Below are 15512 nucleotides of genomic sequence, written 5' to 3'. Positions count from 1 at the left end.
ATTTCAGGTAAATGGTTGTCGGAAGTTGAAGATACAGTGAATGGACAAGTTTCTAGCTACGGAGACTATATAATTAAGATAAGTGGGAATCTGGAGAAGCTCCTGCCAAAGAAAAACAATGGCAGGACGTAATCTCACGACACAACACTATTGGTGTGCCAATGAAAGCTTAAATCAATCATACCCAAACTTAAAAGATTCCAAGTCGGGTCCACGCGACGTGTTTTCAAACTCAGCTACATTCGTTCTTACCACGACAAATAATGGTGATTCCGAATTTGCAAATGCCCTTTCCCGTTTTTGTAGGACCTTGTGCCATGCAGACAAATCAGTCCCTTTCATTTTGTTCTGCTAGTATTGGCTGATAGAGGTCTTCAGTGAAAATAACAAGCTCAAACTCACTTCAAGCAATCTTTAATCTACCCTCTAGCAGGAGGGCGAACAGCTTCTTCAAGTCTCGAATGATGTCTGGCAAGCACTGGGTTTGGTTAGGACGGGGCTCAAAGCAGCCAAACCGGGTTTGATCGAGGTCGAGGATTGTGCTTCAAGTTACATTCATGAAGTAAAATGCATAGGGTTGGGAAATTTGCGATCACATACGAGGATAGAACGAATTGAGACAATGTGGGTACTGGGCATATCTGCCCTCTAGAAACTAGTTCTAGTGGCAAGATCGTCCACTTCTTAAGACATTCTGGGAGAAATTGTAGAGGGATGATGCGATAACGTGCACTGCATCAGGTATGGGGAATTATTTCAAAGCAATGCAGATGATATTGAAGCAATGTTCTTCCATACACAAAGACTGCGTTAGAGTAGTAGTCTCGCTGCATATCTTAATCATTGCTATATCTTTAATAAAACTCGGCAATTTTGTTCCGGCCAAGAATCCGTCGGGCGAACAGCAGAAATAGCCAAAATGAGGATAAGAATCCTAAGTTTTACCCAAACACTCTCCTGCACTTGCCAAGCTCGGCGAGAGCCAGCGCGACAAAAGCTGGATGTCAAAAGCTAGATGTCAAAACTTTGATGTCTATTAAGAATACTAATCACCATTATCAGGCGAGGATACAATCAAAATAGGGATTCTAACCCCGTAAATAACACAGGAACCGTGCGATAAACTTTCATCAGGGTCCAAGTCAAACCGAAGCATCAGTACTGCAAGAGAAACGCGTACGCCAATGTTTCCACCGGTCCTTTTGGAGCCCAGCTGCGACTTGGAATACCTAGATTACCTCCAGAAAAGGACCAAGGGAAAGGATGTGTTGAATAAACTGGTTCTTTGCATCTGTCCCGAGCAATGAGGTCAAGTTACATGATTTCGATGGAGATATCGAAGGTTGACAAATTCTTGTTTGGGACAACACGACATAACTGGCTAATTAAAATTCGGTACAAAGCAGACAATCCATTATCCGGTTCAAAACCCCCAGAATATTAACCCACAGTGTTAATATAGTCCAACGTCGTGAAACTAGGTTATTAGTGATCGTGGGGTACGATTTCCCGAGCAATAGTGTATTGCAAGTAATTTTTATCAAGTAATATCAAGCCACATGATGCGCTGTGCTAGGAGGTTGGCACAGAGCATCGAAGCGCACCTAGTTACTCTATTTTCAATGTGGCTGACGTGACTGTAAAAGGTCTAGTCAAGTTGCTGTACGACTTCATTCGGAAATGATAGCAATGAATCAGTTGTGCATGTTTTGCGGGAACAATGGTCCTCCCAATATAGAATTTCAGAATGGAAGATCGATTACCAAGGTTTCAGTATTGTCTGAGAAACACAATTGACTCTTTTTTTATAATTTTTTTTTTAGCAGACACAATCTTCCCAAAATGTTCCTGTCAAATGTCGATTTAGTCGCTATTGCTTCACATGCTCGCCACAATTAGCTTGTAACCAGAATCGAAGACGAATGCAGGTTATACAACAGTGTTATGCAACGCAGATTACACCATAGCTATTCCAGAGCTTGTGATCGGTTGCATCTTCTACCACCAAGCAAACTTTTACTCGGCGTGTTCTTTTTAGTACGTAACTCTACGCAACTAAAATGAGGAGTAAATCTCGATGAGAACACTAAAACATATGTTCCAGAACATCTTAGGAATTCACGTGATGTTACTCATCACCCATAGGTTCCATTTATAATTCGGTTTTGATCGGTTGAAGATCATGAGATGGGTCAAATCACATGGGGTCCCCTCATCAAAGTCATCAAAGTCCATTATCACTCGTTTAGAAAAGCGGGAACTTCACCAACCACGAGTCAAACATTAGTCCACGAGTCCACTCACAGCTTATTACTGTACCATAGCCAAGTCCAATATACAAGTCCACCATGCGTGATCCCAAGTCCCAACATCATCATTATCAAATTAATTGTATGATGAGGCCAATCAGGAATTGGATGGTTTCTATGGAGACTCTCAAATGGGAAACTCGCAGGTACAATACCAAGTTTCAAGAATGTCGACGATACTTCTTGTACACCGTATCTGAAATACTTCAAGTATCAAGATAGCGACAATCACAGTTCCACCAAAGCTTATCTGGCGGTGAGATGACTACCCAATCCGAGCCCCTTTATTATCACGGAGCACATGAACGGACCTTCCATAACACCATTGCCCAAGCACCAAAAAATATCGAGGAAATACCGAATCCAATTACTCCTTTCAGCTAATACTTACATTTACTTGTCGATTGATTGGGTTTTGGTCTCAACTAATTCGATCGATTTTGATGTGCTTCGTAAAGTTGCGGTAAGGTTTATACAGGCGTATACAGGCGAGATAGATTGCCATTACCCTTTTAGATTTTTTCAAACCTTGCCCGGGCTATTAACCTACCAAGTTTGGTGCTAGCCCAATACACAAGTCATCCACAAGTGCCCAATTTTTGTTGGCGTCTTTTCACATTCCTCTAAAGTTCGATGGACCTGCGTGATCAAATCTATGAGGCATTTCAATTTCATCCACAACCTAAACATTCTATATATTGAGACATTTTCCCACCTATTAATTCGCTCTTGCTTTTTGACAAAAAAGAAACATACAATTTGTGACACCATATCAAGCACTGCAATGGGCTTTGAACTTCATACTCTTTTCACTACCGCTTCGTCAGATAAATACTCAAGTTCGACCAGAAGTCGATAATAACGAAAGCACTTTTTTCTACACCGTTACATTGTTACACATATTAATGTTCATTCCAGTCTTCAGCCTTCCAACGTCGTCGACCAGATCTGCCAATCATCGAATTTAATTCCTCCCATTCACATTTCTACAATTTAATCTCTTTTGATCCCATTTCATAAATACCAAAACATTCAGAACGGTCATCACTATGCAGATCTCACCACCCCGCAACGCCCACGCCTTCTCCAATAAGCGAATGCTCAACTCAACTCCTTATCCGAAATACGCTTCTTCTCGACCACGACAAGCATCTTCGTCCTCATCTCTTCGTATTCCTATGGCTGTCTCAAACCGTAACGCACGAGAACGAGCTCCCGTTCGTCAGGTTCAACAACAAGAATCGGAAGTTAGTATTATTGTCACGACGTGGGATGATGAGGGGAAGTGCTGGTATCCAGTCGAGGCTTATGGTCCTATCGGAGAACACTTGAATAAATTTATTGAGGCCAGAAGAAGGGCTAAGCAGATGAGTGAGAGGAGAGACTCGGAGTAAATAGGGAGGGTGGATCTTCATACCAAGTGTTGGAAAAGAGGATGGAGTTTCTGTGGATGCTTTTCCATTCTTTGGGTGTCTCTTTGGAGTTTTATGACATGATGATGATGATTTTTCTTTGGGGTAATAGGTATCAGGGGTTCCGATAAAAGATTGCGTCAAAATGGTAGATGGCACAAGCAATATGGTTTGTCACGAGGCAACAAGGACAACTGAATTGAACGGATATGGGAATAATAGAAGGGGTATCGGAGTTCAATTTGGGCATTCTATACTACAGTAGCTAGTAATTCCATCTTCTAAATGGGTCGCAAGACTCGGTGCCTTCTGGCGCTCCTTGATTTGCTTGCTTGTCTGAATGATTACACTGAAGCATCTTTTTGTTTCACTCCTTTCTTGGGTGGTCTAGGCACCGCCAAGATCCAGTCGCTCTCGCCCATGCATCAAACAATTCACAGCATAATGACTCCGCTGTCACGTCCCACCAGTCCGGTCAGTCTATTCCTTAGCAAAGGAGAATAGATTGCATGCGGGACGAAGCGTCTTGTTTCGTCCCGCCCTTGGAATAATTTTCCTTGGGCTAACAAGTCTCCACCCGGGCTGAAAATGACAGCTATCTCCACTACTTGGCATTCACATGCAATGCACGCTGAAGTTTTCTTCTGGCGTGCTTCGATAGATGGATCTGGAATTTTTGAGAATTTTTTTTTCCATCACGTTGGTGGTCAAGTTTTTGTGGGGATTAAGGGGTAATGGTGATGTGTATGGCATTTATACTTTATGCAGTGTGAGTTTTTGGTGGGAAAAAGGGGAGATTTAACATGTGGGCGGTGAGTATATTTTGTATCAACAACTGGTCGATTGCTTCAATTGGTTCGTAACTGAAGTAGCATCGTGAAGTACTTTGCTATTCGATAATCATCCGGCTTTTATCCATTATCACTTATCGAAGGTAAAAAAAGGGGATGAAAAATATCAGGAGGTAGCCAATAGCAGCCGAGATCACTACCCCGCATTACCCCGCCATGAAGGAACAGCATCATCTTGTGCTTCAATGATCTTGTATGCTTTTGTTCACTCATAACAACTGTGGAAGCAAGCTATGGGGACCAAAGGAAATGATACATCACATCAGTATTTCAGATCTTCATTGTTTACAAAAACTGGTAATTGTAAAGCATAGCTCTCTAAAATATCTGCAAGGTAACTGCATGGCATGCCATTGCCCAGGCTACTTGCACACTGTATCAGCTTGAACTACCACCATCCGAAAGCTTTACCAACTAATTTTCCAGTGAACACTGATGGTTGATCATGCAAGGAGCCAACCATCTTCTTCAACCTCATCCTCATCCTCATCGTAATCCATTACCTCAACCCAATCATCTTCCGCATTCTCGGCATCATCCTCCGCCTTCTCAGCATCATCCTCAGCCTCTGTCACAAACTCAATCTTATAATTTTCCATAGACCATGTGTACTTCGATACCTTGGTGGCAGCCTCACCATCAGTATTCTTCGTATTGCTTTCCATCGTGTTGGTGAGACTGTTGGAAGTCTGGGGAGAATCGGCACAGGGTTGAACTGTTCTGTCTTGGAATTGAACAGCCTTCTGGACAGCTTTTTCGGCAGATTGAACAGCTTCTTGCACCTTTTCTCCAGCAATCTCTTTGTTGTTATTCTTGTCCATTTCCAGGATGTCCTCAACAGAACCGTCGACCGAAGAAGCAATCACAGTCTTTGCACTTGTTTCTCTTGATAGTCCACCCCTTTCAGCACTCTCCGCATAAGATTTTGCGGCAAGTCTCTGTACAAGAGCTTTTTCAATTCTAGCTCTGACAGCCTGACTTTCCAAGATGACTTTCGTTGCTTCTGCTCTAGCAATCTGACTATTTTTGATTGCTGTTGTCGCTCTGTCCCTTGTCAATTGGAAACTAGCTTTGATCTCACTGAGTACTGGTGCCGAGTTTTTGACGAAGGTTTCAAATTGTTGGTTTCTGTCGCTTTCAACATCAAAATCCTCTGGCTCGAGATTTTTTCTGGGAACGAATCGAGCTTCTAGTGATTTGAATTCTGCAGCATATTTGGCATTTCTTCTTGCATGATGGCGATCTTTTGTTGCTTTCGGTGCCATAGCAAACTGAACTTCTTTCTCCTGATGCTTCTTGCCTGACCTCTTTGTGGTAACTGCATCGGAAATCCAAGCAGAACTAGCTGATTTCGTGTTTGTCTCTTGTTGTTGCATCTCCTGTGGTCCCGCCTGGTGATTGACTCGTGGTCTTCGGTGAACTATCTTATGTTCGGCTTGAGAATATAGTCCAACAGTAGATGAGACATCAGAGGAAAAAGTACTCTCAACAGTAGGTATTTCATTACTGTACTTTCTTGGACGTCTACTTTTTTTCTTCATTTCTCTCACATTGCGAGTCTCATCATAGGGTGGATTGAGCATATAATCTTTCTTGTGTCCAGATGAATTGTCCTGGAACTTGAATGATTGATTCTGATTCATCTCTATGGCCTCACGATCTTGACGTTGTTGTTCTATCTTCCTGGTATCGTAGCTTTCTTTGGATAACAATTTCATGAAGTCCGCGTCTGACATGGTTATCTTGCCAGTGTGTTTATTTGATGGCAGTGGTGATTCTGTGTAGTCTTTCGCTACAGTCGAGTCGGATGAGGAAATGTTTGGCATGACGAGGTTGACTTTCAGATTCTGTATGTTCGAGTTGTGTGTTTGTTTATTAATAGACAAGAAAAATAGACAGTCTCGAGTTGTAGGGATAGCTTTATGGTACTTTTGGAAGATTCGGGCTGTGCAAAGGTGCCGTATGGAGCTAGCGTGGGGTTTGGGGTGAATATTAGCACGTGTTTCTACCAATAGTAATTAGGTACCTAGGTATGGTAGAACTGACTAAAATTGAATTCAATATGCTACGCCCATAGGTGGTAGTATTATAATAGACTCCATCTTCAATAATGTCTCCACAACTCTTTGTTTGGAAATAGTCCATGGTGACTGATTATGATATATGCTAGCAGCATGTGATACGGCTGCTTTGCAAATTACATCCCAACTGTAGTGAAACATATATCTATTAGTGAGTTTAATTCCGATTTATTCGGACTTAAGAGTGTTCTATTTCGTGGCTATTGCTCAGCTCTGTCCTGCTAGTGACTTTTAAAGCTCAATTCTATCGATTCCCTATTAGTATCAAACACCGCACGCGGGCGGCTCTCTTTTCCCCTAGAGGCCACAGTTCTGTAATCTATGGTATCAGTAAAATACTTGCGGCTCAATATGAGAACAACAGTTAGAACATTAAACAAAGTATTTGTAACTATCTTGGCCTTTGACCTCCTTCACATTTATTGCTTGCACACTTCTTGTCTAATTACAAATTACATGAATGATAGAAACAAATTAAAAGAGAAAATACATTCACATTGTAATTGTGCACAGTTTTTGATTTTCAATATCTTCATTTTTTATTATTGATAGAGTAGACATTGTTCTTGGTGACTTTGAGCGCAGTCAAAGAAGATGTGATTATTGCAGCCACTGCAAGATCGTCGTTCAATGCATTATAGAATGCTATTTGACGACTGAAAAAAACTGTTTTCAGTGAAATTTTAGCCAGTTACTATGAATCTAAGCTAGAACCCGACCATCATCGCCGTCTTCGCTCTCATCCTTGACAATCTCTTCGCCGAGAGCGCCACCATCTATCTTCAATATGATATGGAAATAGGCCCCAGAGTTCTCGAAGGCATGATTGGGGTCCGAATTACTGGAATTTTCCATGGTAATTCTGATAGCATTTCCCGCGATAACACCTTTCTCAATGTTGTTCTTCTCAGCGTCATCCTCCATGTTAATAGTCAACGAGAGAAGATCCATTTGAACGGAATCTCGTTCACTGAAACTTTCACCAAGGATATTTTGTTCAGTGGCCTCGTCCGAAACAACGTCTTCGAAATCGGTTTCCTTGGCTACTTCCTCGTCGGTAGTACCCTTCTGGACGAGATCTTCATGGAGGACTTCAATGGCGACTTCTTGAATTACATCTGCTATGGAATCGCCTCGAATATGTTTCTTCTTAGTAACGATACTGGTGGCGACTTGCTTAGTGGATTCATGGTTGCTGGTCGCACCGGTGGAAGTGACAAAGCGCTGTCGGAACTCAAAATCCCTGTCATCCAATGTATTATCGACATTCTCGATTTCGATTGCTGTTCCTTGAAACGAGGATTGAAACGCCTGTATTTCATGTCCTGAATCACCAAATGCCTCTATTGGCATTTGTGAGAGCAGAAGTCTCAATCTTTTGGAGGGTTTCATGATATTTTTTTGTATTGTGAGGAGGAAAACGTCTTGAATGTGAAGTTTTGTGATTGTTGAAGTATAGGCCAATGTAGAAATCTCGTAAGAAGGTGTTAGAGTTTGTCGAAATCTGAAAAAAGGATTTCATGGTAAAATAAGTACCTTGAGTCCCACAAGCTACAGCAGCTTGTCTAGCGAGCGAGCACAGGCGAGGTCATAGTTGAAACCACCTGATTTGGCTTAGTCCAGCTGGTAGCTCATATCTTATTCAATACAGGAAGTATTCACCAGCCTCAATTCACAAACGCAACAATGAGGTAATTTTCTGCACTGTCAATTGATTTCATTCATATATAATTGCTATATGCATTAGGCAATCTTTGATATAAAGCACAGCTAACTACCTTGAGATTTTTAAGCCTATATACTTGCAAGAACAAGAGAGTGGATGACTACTATAGCTTGTCATACCTATTAGAACACCATTTGAATCTTCAAAAGTGTGCAAGTTCTTTGATATGACATAGAGGGGGGAAATTCAAAGTAAACATAGATATTCAACACCTGTAAGTTCATGAGTGAATGTTACCATTCAGAGATGTAGATTCTTCTTTCTTCTCTTTCTCTGGAAATTCGAGTTGTATTCCAATCAATTGTCTCCGTCTAGCTTGCAAGCTCATCATTCATGGCGTGAACACCTCTAAACTCATATAAAAGTAGAGTTATATATCTACTTCGCCAGTTACAAGTTTTTGATCGAATTCTTCTACTAATTGATACGCCACATGCATATTTTTACTGAGGAGATTCATCAAGTTGACAAGAATGACTCTTATTATACTAAATCTACATCGCATGGTCGTGTGATAAACACAACCCAAAAAGACAAACTGTGACAGCAGTTCTAACCAAGATCCAGACATCATCTTGCTTCTCTTTCCACCACAACCCAATCATCATCTCGATTGTCCTTGACCATGACCCAATCTCTGTCTAAATCCTCATACAAAAGTTTGGTGACCGCCTTTTCCATGCGTCTCTTCAGCTTAGGAGACTCGGTATCAAAATTCTCCGTGGTAATACACTCAGGAATACTGCCTTGAGGATTCGGTCTCGGAGGGCCATTCTGACTACCTGCACTGTCAAAATTCATTGCAGCCCTGCTGGGTAAATGTCTCACGGGTCTGCGTGCAAGTTGAAGTTGATTGTTATAAACCTTGCTAAGGCTCATCAAGACACCCTGTAGAATCAAAATTAGTATCTCACACTGAGTTTCATGACTCAATAATACATACAACTTGTTCTGCTACATGAACGCCACATTCATTCATTTCGTCTCTGACCTGCGCCTGCTCATTGAAGTATTGCGCGAAGACTTCGGACTATGATGATAGAATTAGCTTCTGAATTCTAAAACCCCAGGGCGATAATCTCACATAAATTGGATCAGGATCTGATCCGACAAAGCTTTCCTCGGGAACTGAAGTCATAGCACATTAGCACAGTAAATCTCATTCCTTGAAGTTTACACCAGTACTTACAGAAATAATCCGAGATGGATTTATCCCAACAATACATGAAGTAGTTGTTGTTAACAGTATCTCCATAATACTCTTCACACTTTGCTTGATATCTGTCTGTGACAGCCTTTTGGTCCAAGCCCGACATCTTGTGACGAGCAAGTCTTGGAATGGCTTTCTCCCAGAACATTGAGGAATGGTAAGAATCGCTTCCAATGCGATGCTTGTTTCGAAGCTGGATAAATTCGGGTGTGAATGTAGGGAGATCCATTGTGATATATTGATGTTCTTTTAGTGATCTCTTAGGTTTTGGAAAGCTGTCGGGAAAATTTTATCAACGATTCGATTTAAGTTTGGATGCGGAATAGAGATGCTGAATGTATCACAGGACTTGTTGTTAAGATTAGGAGGAAAATACTAAAGAAGTTTTTGTGCTAAAGAGAAGTAGTTCTGGAACTTGATATAATTATAGTACGCAGTACAGTCCGGGGGAAACTAGTGTTAACCTAGGAACTCGGTCTTTGAATGATTCAAATTTTATTGATGCTGTAGGATTCTATCTAACATTTCAAATTGTATTTCGAGAGTGGGAGGTTATTGGTTATTGGCATCAGTCTCGATATTCTATTGGTTTGATGTATTGTACGGCTATAGGTATTTCAATTTTGTATATTGTTGGACGACCCACGGGTTTTCCATAGTTTTTGGAGTGATTAAAATAACGCTGCCCCAATCTGAGCTAGTGTAAATTTGACGAGACGAAATTAAGGGGAAAGAAACCAACGAAAGGAATCTACGCAAGTTATCATATTGTCCAGAAATCGAAAACATTTCTTTTCATGTTTATGTTATAGTTGCATTTTGATCGGAGAAAAATAACCAGATGAAATGCTGGTAGGAAATCTAACGGTCCGGACAGACTGAACAAGTGTCAGCTACTTGTTTTTATTTATGTTAAAAATATGAAGAGTATCAGACACAACGTGAAAATTGTGGCAAATTGAAGTGATGTGGACATAGTAATATAAAAAATTAGGCTATTATGATATAGAGAGCTTAGTTGTTTGAAATGGGTAATCATAAAATCAACAAGTTATGAGACATTGGTAAAACAGGAAACAATATGATCATGATATCACCTGATTATTACTATCAAAATAATTATTGTTAATCTAGAATATTATCTGCCTCAAGGTTAGAGTTGCTTCATCCAACATCCATATCCTTGAGAATACAGAAATGTGTGAAGTAGAATATTATATTCTATATTGGGGTTTTATCAGAATACAAACCCAAAGCACCAACTAAACATGCATTATAAACCAGACGCGCAACCCACAACAACCTGCCGGATTACCTAGATAGTAATCTTTTCTCCCATAAGCCACCAATAGCCACCCATCACCCAATCCTTAAAAGCCTATCACGACATATCCCAATCATCACCCTCCCATTCAAAATCCTCATCATTCGCATCCTCCATCTCCAAAACCACAAATTCCTCGTCTCCACCTTGCTCCATCACCTCTTCTCTCTCTTCTTCTGCCTCGATCTCCTGGGTTCTCTTCTCAGCGTCCTTAGCCTCCTGCGCCTCCTTAGCCTTCTTAGCCTTGATAGCGCGAATGCGATCAGAGAAGCTCTCGGTACTAACCTCGAATTTACGTGCTAACATGAGTTTCTTGTTATAAGTTTCGTTGAGGAAGATCTTTTATTTGTCAGCAACTTTGTCTGGTAAGAACTTTTTTACGGACGGAGAAGACTCACAAGAGCAGCAGTATCATCCTCTCCTTGCTTTGCTTTCTCATTGATTAATTTTTTAACAGCTGTGCAGTATTTTCTTCGGATTTGTGTCTATCGTATCTTAGCATTGTCCTAATTATCTCCGAGTTCTCACTCCGGAGCACTCACATAAACCGGATCTGGATCTACACCAGGAAACTTTACATCCTCCCAGAGACGTTTGACAAGCATGTCTTGACTTCTCCACTTGATATATGCCTCTCCAACATTTGGATGACGAAGCCTATTAATTGCCTCGAGACTCGCGAGCATTTGTTGCCATGTGCCTGACTTTGCCTGGCAAAGAACGATGGCAGAAGGAGCAAAATCATTTGCGTGGCTCTGTAATATTGAAATCAGCTTGTGAGTTTGCATAAAGGGTAGAAAAAGATTTCGAGATCGACGGGGGAAGATGGCTCTGGAATGAGAGTAAACTTTAAAGGGGAGGATGTATACGAACAGCAATCCAGGCGCTCTGATCCTTGTACTCAAGCTGTAGAGGAGTATCTAGACCTTCATAGGGATCCAAAGGAGGAAGTCTCTTGTTGAAGTTAAGGCTTTGTGATGTTTCATTCAAGGCGCGTGCTGCTTGATTCATGATTGATGATTTGTTCTTTGTGTTTTGTGATGAGATTTTTAGTTCCGAGTGTAAATGGACTATGAAATGAGATGTTTTGTGTCCTTTTTATTCGAAGCTGTGTTTTTTATGCGGCTCGAAATTTCGTTTTAAGTTACTTAAAGGAAGAAGTCAATGGTTACAGATACAATGTGAAGATCTTCATAAAGAGGAAAACCAGAAATTTATACATAAATCGTGTGTAAATACGACAAAGCATGTTTCAACACATAATTATTTCTACCATTCAAAGAAAGAAACTCAGTGAGATGATTCTCTTTTGTACGGTGGAATGAGTTATATTCCAGCGATTCACCATCACTGTGGGAATAATCTGTTGTGTCGTATCACACGACTATTATCTGTTGCTGATAATCCATTCAATCATGGTATACACATATTGTCTTACAGGGAAATATCATTGATCATAATGAAAACCTGCTGCTAATTTCGTCATCGCTTACAAACCGCATCAAGTCTAGGGACCATGGCGTTGAATTCTACGCCGAAAACACCAAAGAGTGTGGACGATAAACAGTTCTGATACATATTCCTCAAAATTTTCTGCTATTTTTGACACACAGAGTATGAGGTATGTGTTTCGTACAAACAGGCACTGCAGTCTGTGTTCCGAGTATTCTATGGGGTAGGAAACTCTCCTAAAAGCTAATCATCGTTACTAATTTTAGGAAAAAGATGGCCGGCCATGATCAATATCTGTATTATGCCTTCTATATTCTATTTTTCTAATTTAAAAGATTGCTCCACGCCTTCTAAAAGTTTGGTATCGTGAGTGACTCCATTTAGTACCAGTTGAACCCGTATATCCTTAGAGCTAAGAATCTTAACCATTCCAGAGTCATCCCAGGAAACATCTACACTTCCACCTCCCGCAACCACAAATTTCCCTTTCATCTGCTCTACCAAATTGCATCTAGGTTTAATGACCGTTGTTAGACATCCGTCGCTATCTTCTGTGGTTGGATATTGAATGCCAACAATTTCTCTTACAATCTCATACATTGGAGTTGCACTCCATCCGTGGCAATCACTTCTGACCATACTTTCACTTTCTGCCCAAGTGGTCAAATTCTGATCAATCATCTTCTTCCAAGGGCTTAGCAACTCCTCCCAAACTTCTTCATAAATTCCCGCTTTAGCAACAGCTCGGAACATATAGAAGGACATTGCGAATGACGCCTTTGCAAGTCCCAATGCTTCTCTTTCGTGAATGGTCTTTCTCATGAGATCTTTGGCTGACTCTCCGCTTATAGCATCGGCAAGTACTGCGAAAATCTGGACATGTTGGGAACTCTCTCCAATAGCGCCGGGCCCATCCAGATACAGACTCTTGTTACTATCATAGCAATGTTCATTGACAGACCGAATGACAGCACTAGCTCTTTCAAGGTACTCACTTGCAGTGTCCTTCCTGCCAACGGCTTCGGACAAAACTGCAGCAGACCTCAAAGCCATTGCATAAACTAAGCTGTTGATAGTTGCAGCCCCTTTGTCAAAGTATGCTTTGGGAACTCCTACACTAGAAAATCCTCGTCTTGGAATAAACCACTCTTTCACCCAATCGACGAAGGCCCACGTACCCTTTTCAAGAAATTGTCCCACAAGACCGAGCTCATTGACACGATCATTGAAATGATCCAAAATTCCATCAACAGTGCCCAAATACTTTCTGATAATCGTGATATCTTGGAAGTGCAACGAATGATCATGAATCATAAATATCCAGTACAAAGAGAACTGAGGTATGTTCATGGAGCGGCTAGGATTTGGAAAGTGCGTTTCCAATAGCCCGTCATCTCTACGAGATGCAAAGAACTCGTGAATTGTTTTCCGGGCAAGTAGGTCTGAGTGGGAAATCGTGTAGGAGAATAGAAGTTGAGAGCGAGTGTCCATGGTAAATTGATTTTGTTCATAGTAAGGACAATCCTCATGGGTTTCATGCATACAATTGAGGAGAGTATTAACAGATGTCGAGTGGAGCTTTTCCACAAGAGGGGTACTATTTATAGTAGTAGTGATAGGTAGAGGATAATGAGTGGAACGGTACGTGATGGAGTTAAACATAAGTGTGGTATGTGGAGGACACGTTACAGATATCCGAATATATCGGAATGTGCGCCACCAGAAAGGTTCGTAATAACATTTTTTCTGGTTCGCACGACAGATGTATGTATCGATTGGTCCATATAATTTTCCAGTCTTGAAATTCGTACGGTCCTCTTTTGACCTTGGCTGGCCACCATCCATATCATTCTCGTAGGATTCAGCACAGAGAATTTCGATCTTGGGTGCAAGAGATGAATTGCCATCAATCTCGAAGCTAAATTCAAGGAATCCAGTAGTCAAAATGTTCGATTCGATTTCAACGACTGTATTTGTACCGGCCTCTAACTTCATAGGTTTATCATTTTGTAGTAGCATTTTCCAGTCGCTCAAGCTCGAATTTTCAGAGCATGTTACTGCATTCTCAAATCGCCGAGATATCTCAGGAAGATGAGGTATTGGCCTGGGCATGAGTTTTCTTGCATCCAGCATCGGTGACATCTTTCTCTTCATTGTCTTTATCTCGGCGTTCTTCCAACATGCATCATCAAATTCGACTTCCTTCCATCCCAAAAATGTATCGTCCGCATGAATCTCTTCATTGAGGTTTAGAAAAGGAGGGCCCATTCGATAATCCCATTTTGAAGATGGTAGGAGTGATGTTTCTTGGTCTTTAGCTGCTTTCCAAGTTGCATCGGTATGAAGCTTTTGCTCCTGCTCATACAAATTAGCTCATTCATTTTGTAGAACCGCCACCTCAGAATCTACTCACCCCTATCTGACACCAGAGAATGAGTCCTGGTAGAGAAGTCCTGGCCATCGATGTGCCGGCCGCGGTTGTTACGGAGAATCTTAAGACTTTTGCACTGAACACGTTCTTTCCAGGCTGCAGAAATGGAGTGATATCCACGGTCTCGTAATACCATCTTGTTGGATAACTTTTGCAAGGCCCAAAACTGATTCGTTTGCCGTTCAAAAACAAACGATACCGAGTATCTGCAGAGACATGAAGGACAGTTTCTTCAGTGGGAAGCTTCTCCAGAATGAATGACTTTCGAAATAGAACAAATTGGCCAGGATCGATGGTATCGTCAAAATCCGGCACCCAGATCCATTGTGCTTCGTCAGTGAGAAACGGAGAGGAGGTCATGGTGAAAGCTTGAGTGGTAGAAAGTATAGCTCAATTGAAAGTAAGAATGGCAGCTCATGGTTACTAAGTATTATATGAGGTAGTCAAAGATTTAAATTGCTTTTCTTCAGGAAGCTTTAGTCCAGTGGAAGAAGATTCGTCGACATGTTTAGTGCACCCCATACCGTCCACTACCCCATGTGGAGAGAAGGTGGAAGGAGTGGAAGAAGTGGAAGAGGTGGAGGAGTGGACGTTCGAAGAAAGCTAACAGCTCGCTTAAATGCACCACGGACGCTCATAGGGCTCGTGCTTGGAATGGACGAAACAACGTCGACCGAAATGCACCAACACATCCCCACATCTCTCTAGTACTTACC

At 41.4% G+C, this 15512-nt stretch overlaps 8 protein-coding genes across 8 annotated transcripts; 3 read left to right on the top strand and 5 right to left on the bottom strand.

The window, feature by feature from the left end:
* Positions 1-263: 263 nt before the first annotated feature.
* Positions 264-652, top strand: Bfra_004237 (uncharacterized protein; the record flags this gene model as incomplete). The annotated part of the gene is made up of 2 exons (XM_037334643.1): positions 264-302; positions 431-652. The coding sequence occupies 2 exons, from the start codon at positions 264-266 to the stop codon at positions 650-652; spliced, it is 261 nt and encodes an 86-aa protein (XP_037193177.1).
* A 132-nt stretch (positions 653-784) lies between these two features.
* Positions 785-1276, top strand: Bfra_004236 (uncharacterized protein; the record flags this gene model as incomplete). The annotated part of the gene is made up of 3 exons (XM_037334642.1): positions 785-809; positions 940-1003; positions 1135-1276. 3 exons carry the CDS (start codon positions 785-787, stop codon positions 1274-1276), a joined length of 231 nt encoding a protein of 76 aa, XP_037193176.1.
* A 2082-nt stretch (positions 1277-3358) lies between these two features.
* On the top strand, positions 3359-3703 carry Bfra_004235 (uncharacterized protein; the record flags this gene model as incomplete). The annotated part of the gene is made up of 1 exon (XM_037334641.1): positions 3359-3703. One exon carries the CDS (start codon positions 3359-3361, stop codon positions 3701-3703), a length of 345 nt encoding a protein of 114 aa, XP_037193175.1.
* Positions 3704-5015: 1312 nt separating this feature from the next.
* On the bottom strand, positions 5016-6398 carry Bfra_004234 (uncharacterized protein; the record flags this gene model as incomplete). Its single annotated transcript, XM_037334640.1, has 1 exon — positions 5016-6398. One exon carries the CDS (start codon positions 6396-6398, stop codon positions 5016-5018), a length of 1383 nt encoding a protein of 460 aa, XP_037193174.1.
* A 957-nt stretch (positions 6399-7355) lies between these two features.
* Bfra_004233 (uncharacterized protein) lies at positions 7356-8045 on the bottom strand (the record flags this gene model as incomplete). Its single annotated transcript, XM_037334639.1, has 1 exon — positions 7356-8045. One exon carries the CDS (start codon positions 8043-8045, stop codon positions 7356-7358), a length of 690 nt encoding a protein of 229 aa, XP_037193173.1.
* Positions 8046-8949: 904 nt separating this feature from the next.
* On the bottom strand, positions 8950-9818 carry Bfra_004232 (uncharacterized protein; the record flags this gene model as incomplete). Its single annotated transcript, XM_037334638.1, has 4 exons — positions 8950-9267; positions 9323-9409; positions 9464-9507; positions 9569-9818. The coding sequence occupies 4 exons, from the start codon at positions 9816-9818 to the stop codon at positions 8950-8952; spliced, it is 699 nt and encodes a 232-aa protein (XP_037193172.1).
* A 1152-nt stretch (positions 9819-10970) lies between these two features.
* Positions 10971-11924, bottom strand: Bfra_004231 (uncharacterized protein; the record flags this gene model as incomplete). The annotated part of the gene is made up of 4 exons (XM_037334637.1): positions 10971-11252; positions 11312-11398; positions 11456-11668; positions 11787-11924. The coding sequence occupies 4 exons, from the start codon at positions 11922-11924 to the stop codon at positions 10971-10973; spliced, it is 720 nt and encodes a 239-aa protein (XP_037193171.1).
* Positions 11925-12680: 756 nt separating this feature from the next.
* Bfra_004230 (putative glycoside hydrolase family 78 sequence protein) lies at positions 12681-15156 on the bottom strand (the record flags this gene model as incomplete). Its single annotated transcript, XM_037334636.1, has 2 exons — positions 12681-14720; positions 14779-15156. 2 exons carry the CDS (start codon positions 15154-15156, stop codon positions 12681-12683), a joined length of 2418 nt encoding a protein of 805 aa, XP_037193170.1.
* Between the last annotated feature and the right edge of the window lie 356 nt (positions 15157-15512).

This window comes from Botrytis fragariae (assembly GCF_013461495.1).
Source record: "Botrytis fragariae strain BVB16 chromosome Unknown tig00000050, whole genome shotgun sequence".
NCBI classification, from domain to species: domain Eukaryota; kingdom Fungi; phylum Ascomycota; class Leotiomycetes; order Helotiales; family Sclerotiniaceae; genus Botrytis; species Botrytis fragariae.
Note: the sequence above shows the minus strand (reverse complement) of the source record. Positions and strands in the feature narration are given on the sequence as shown.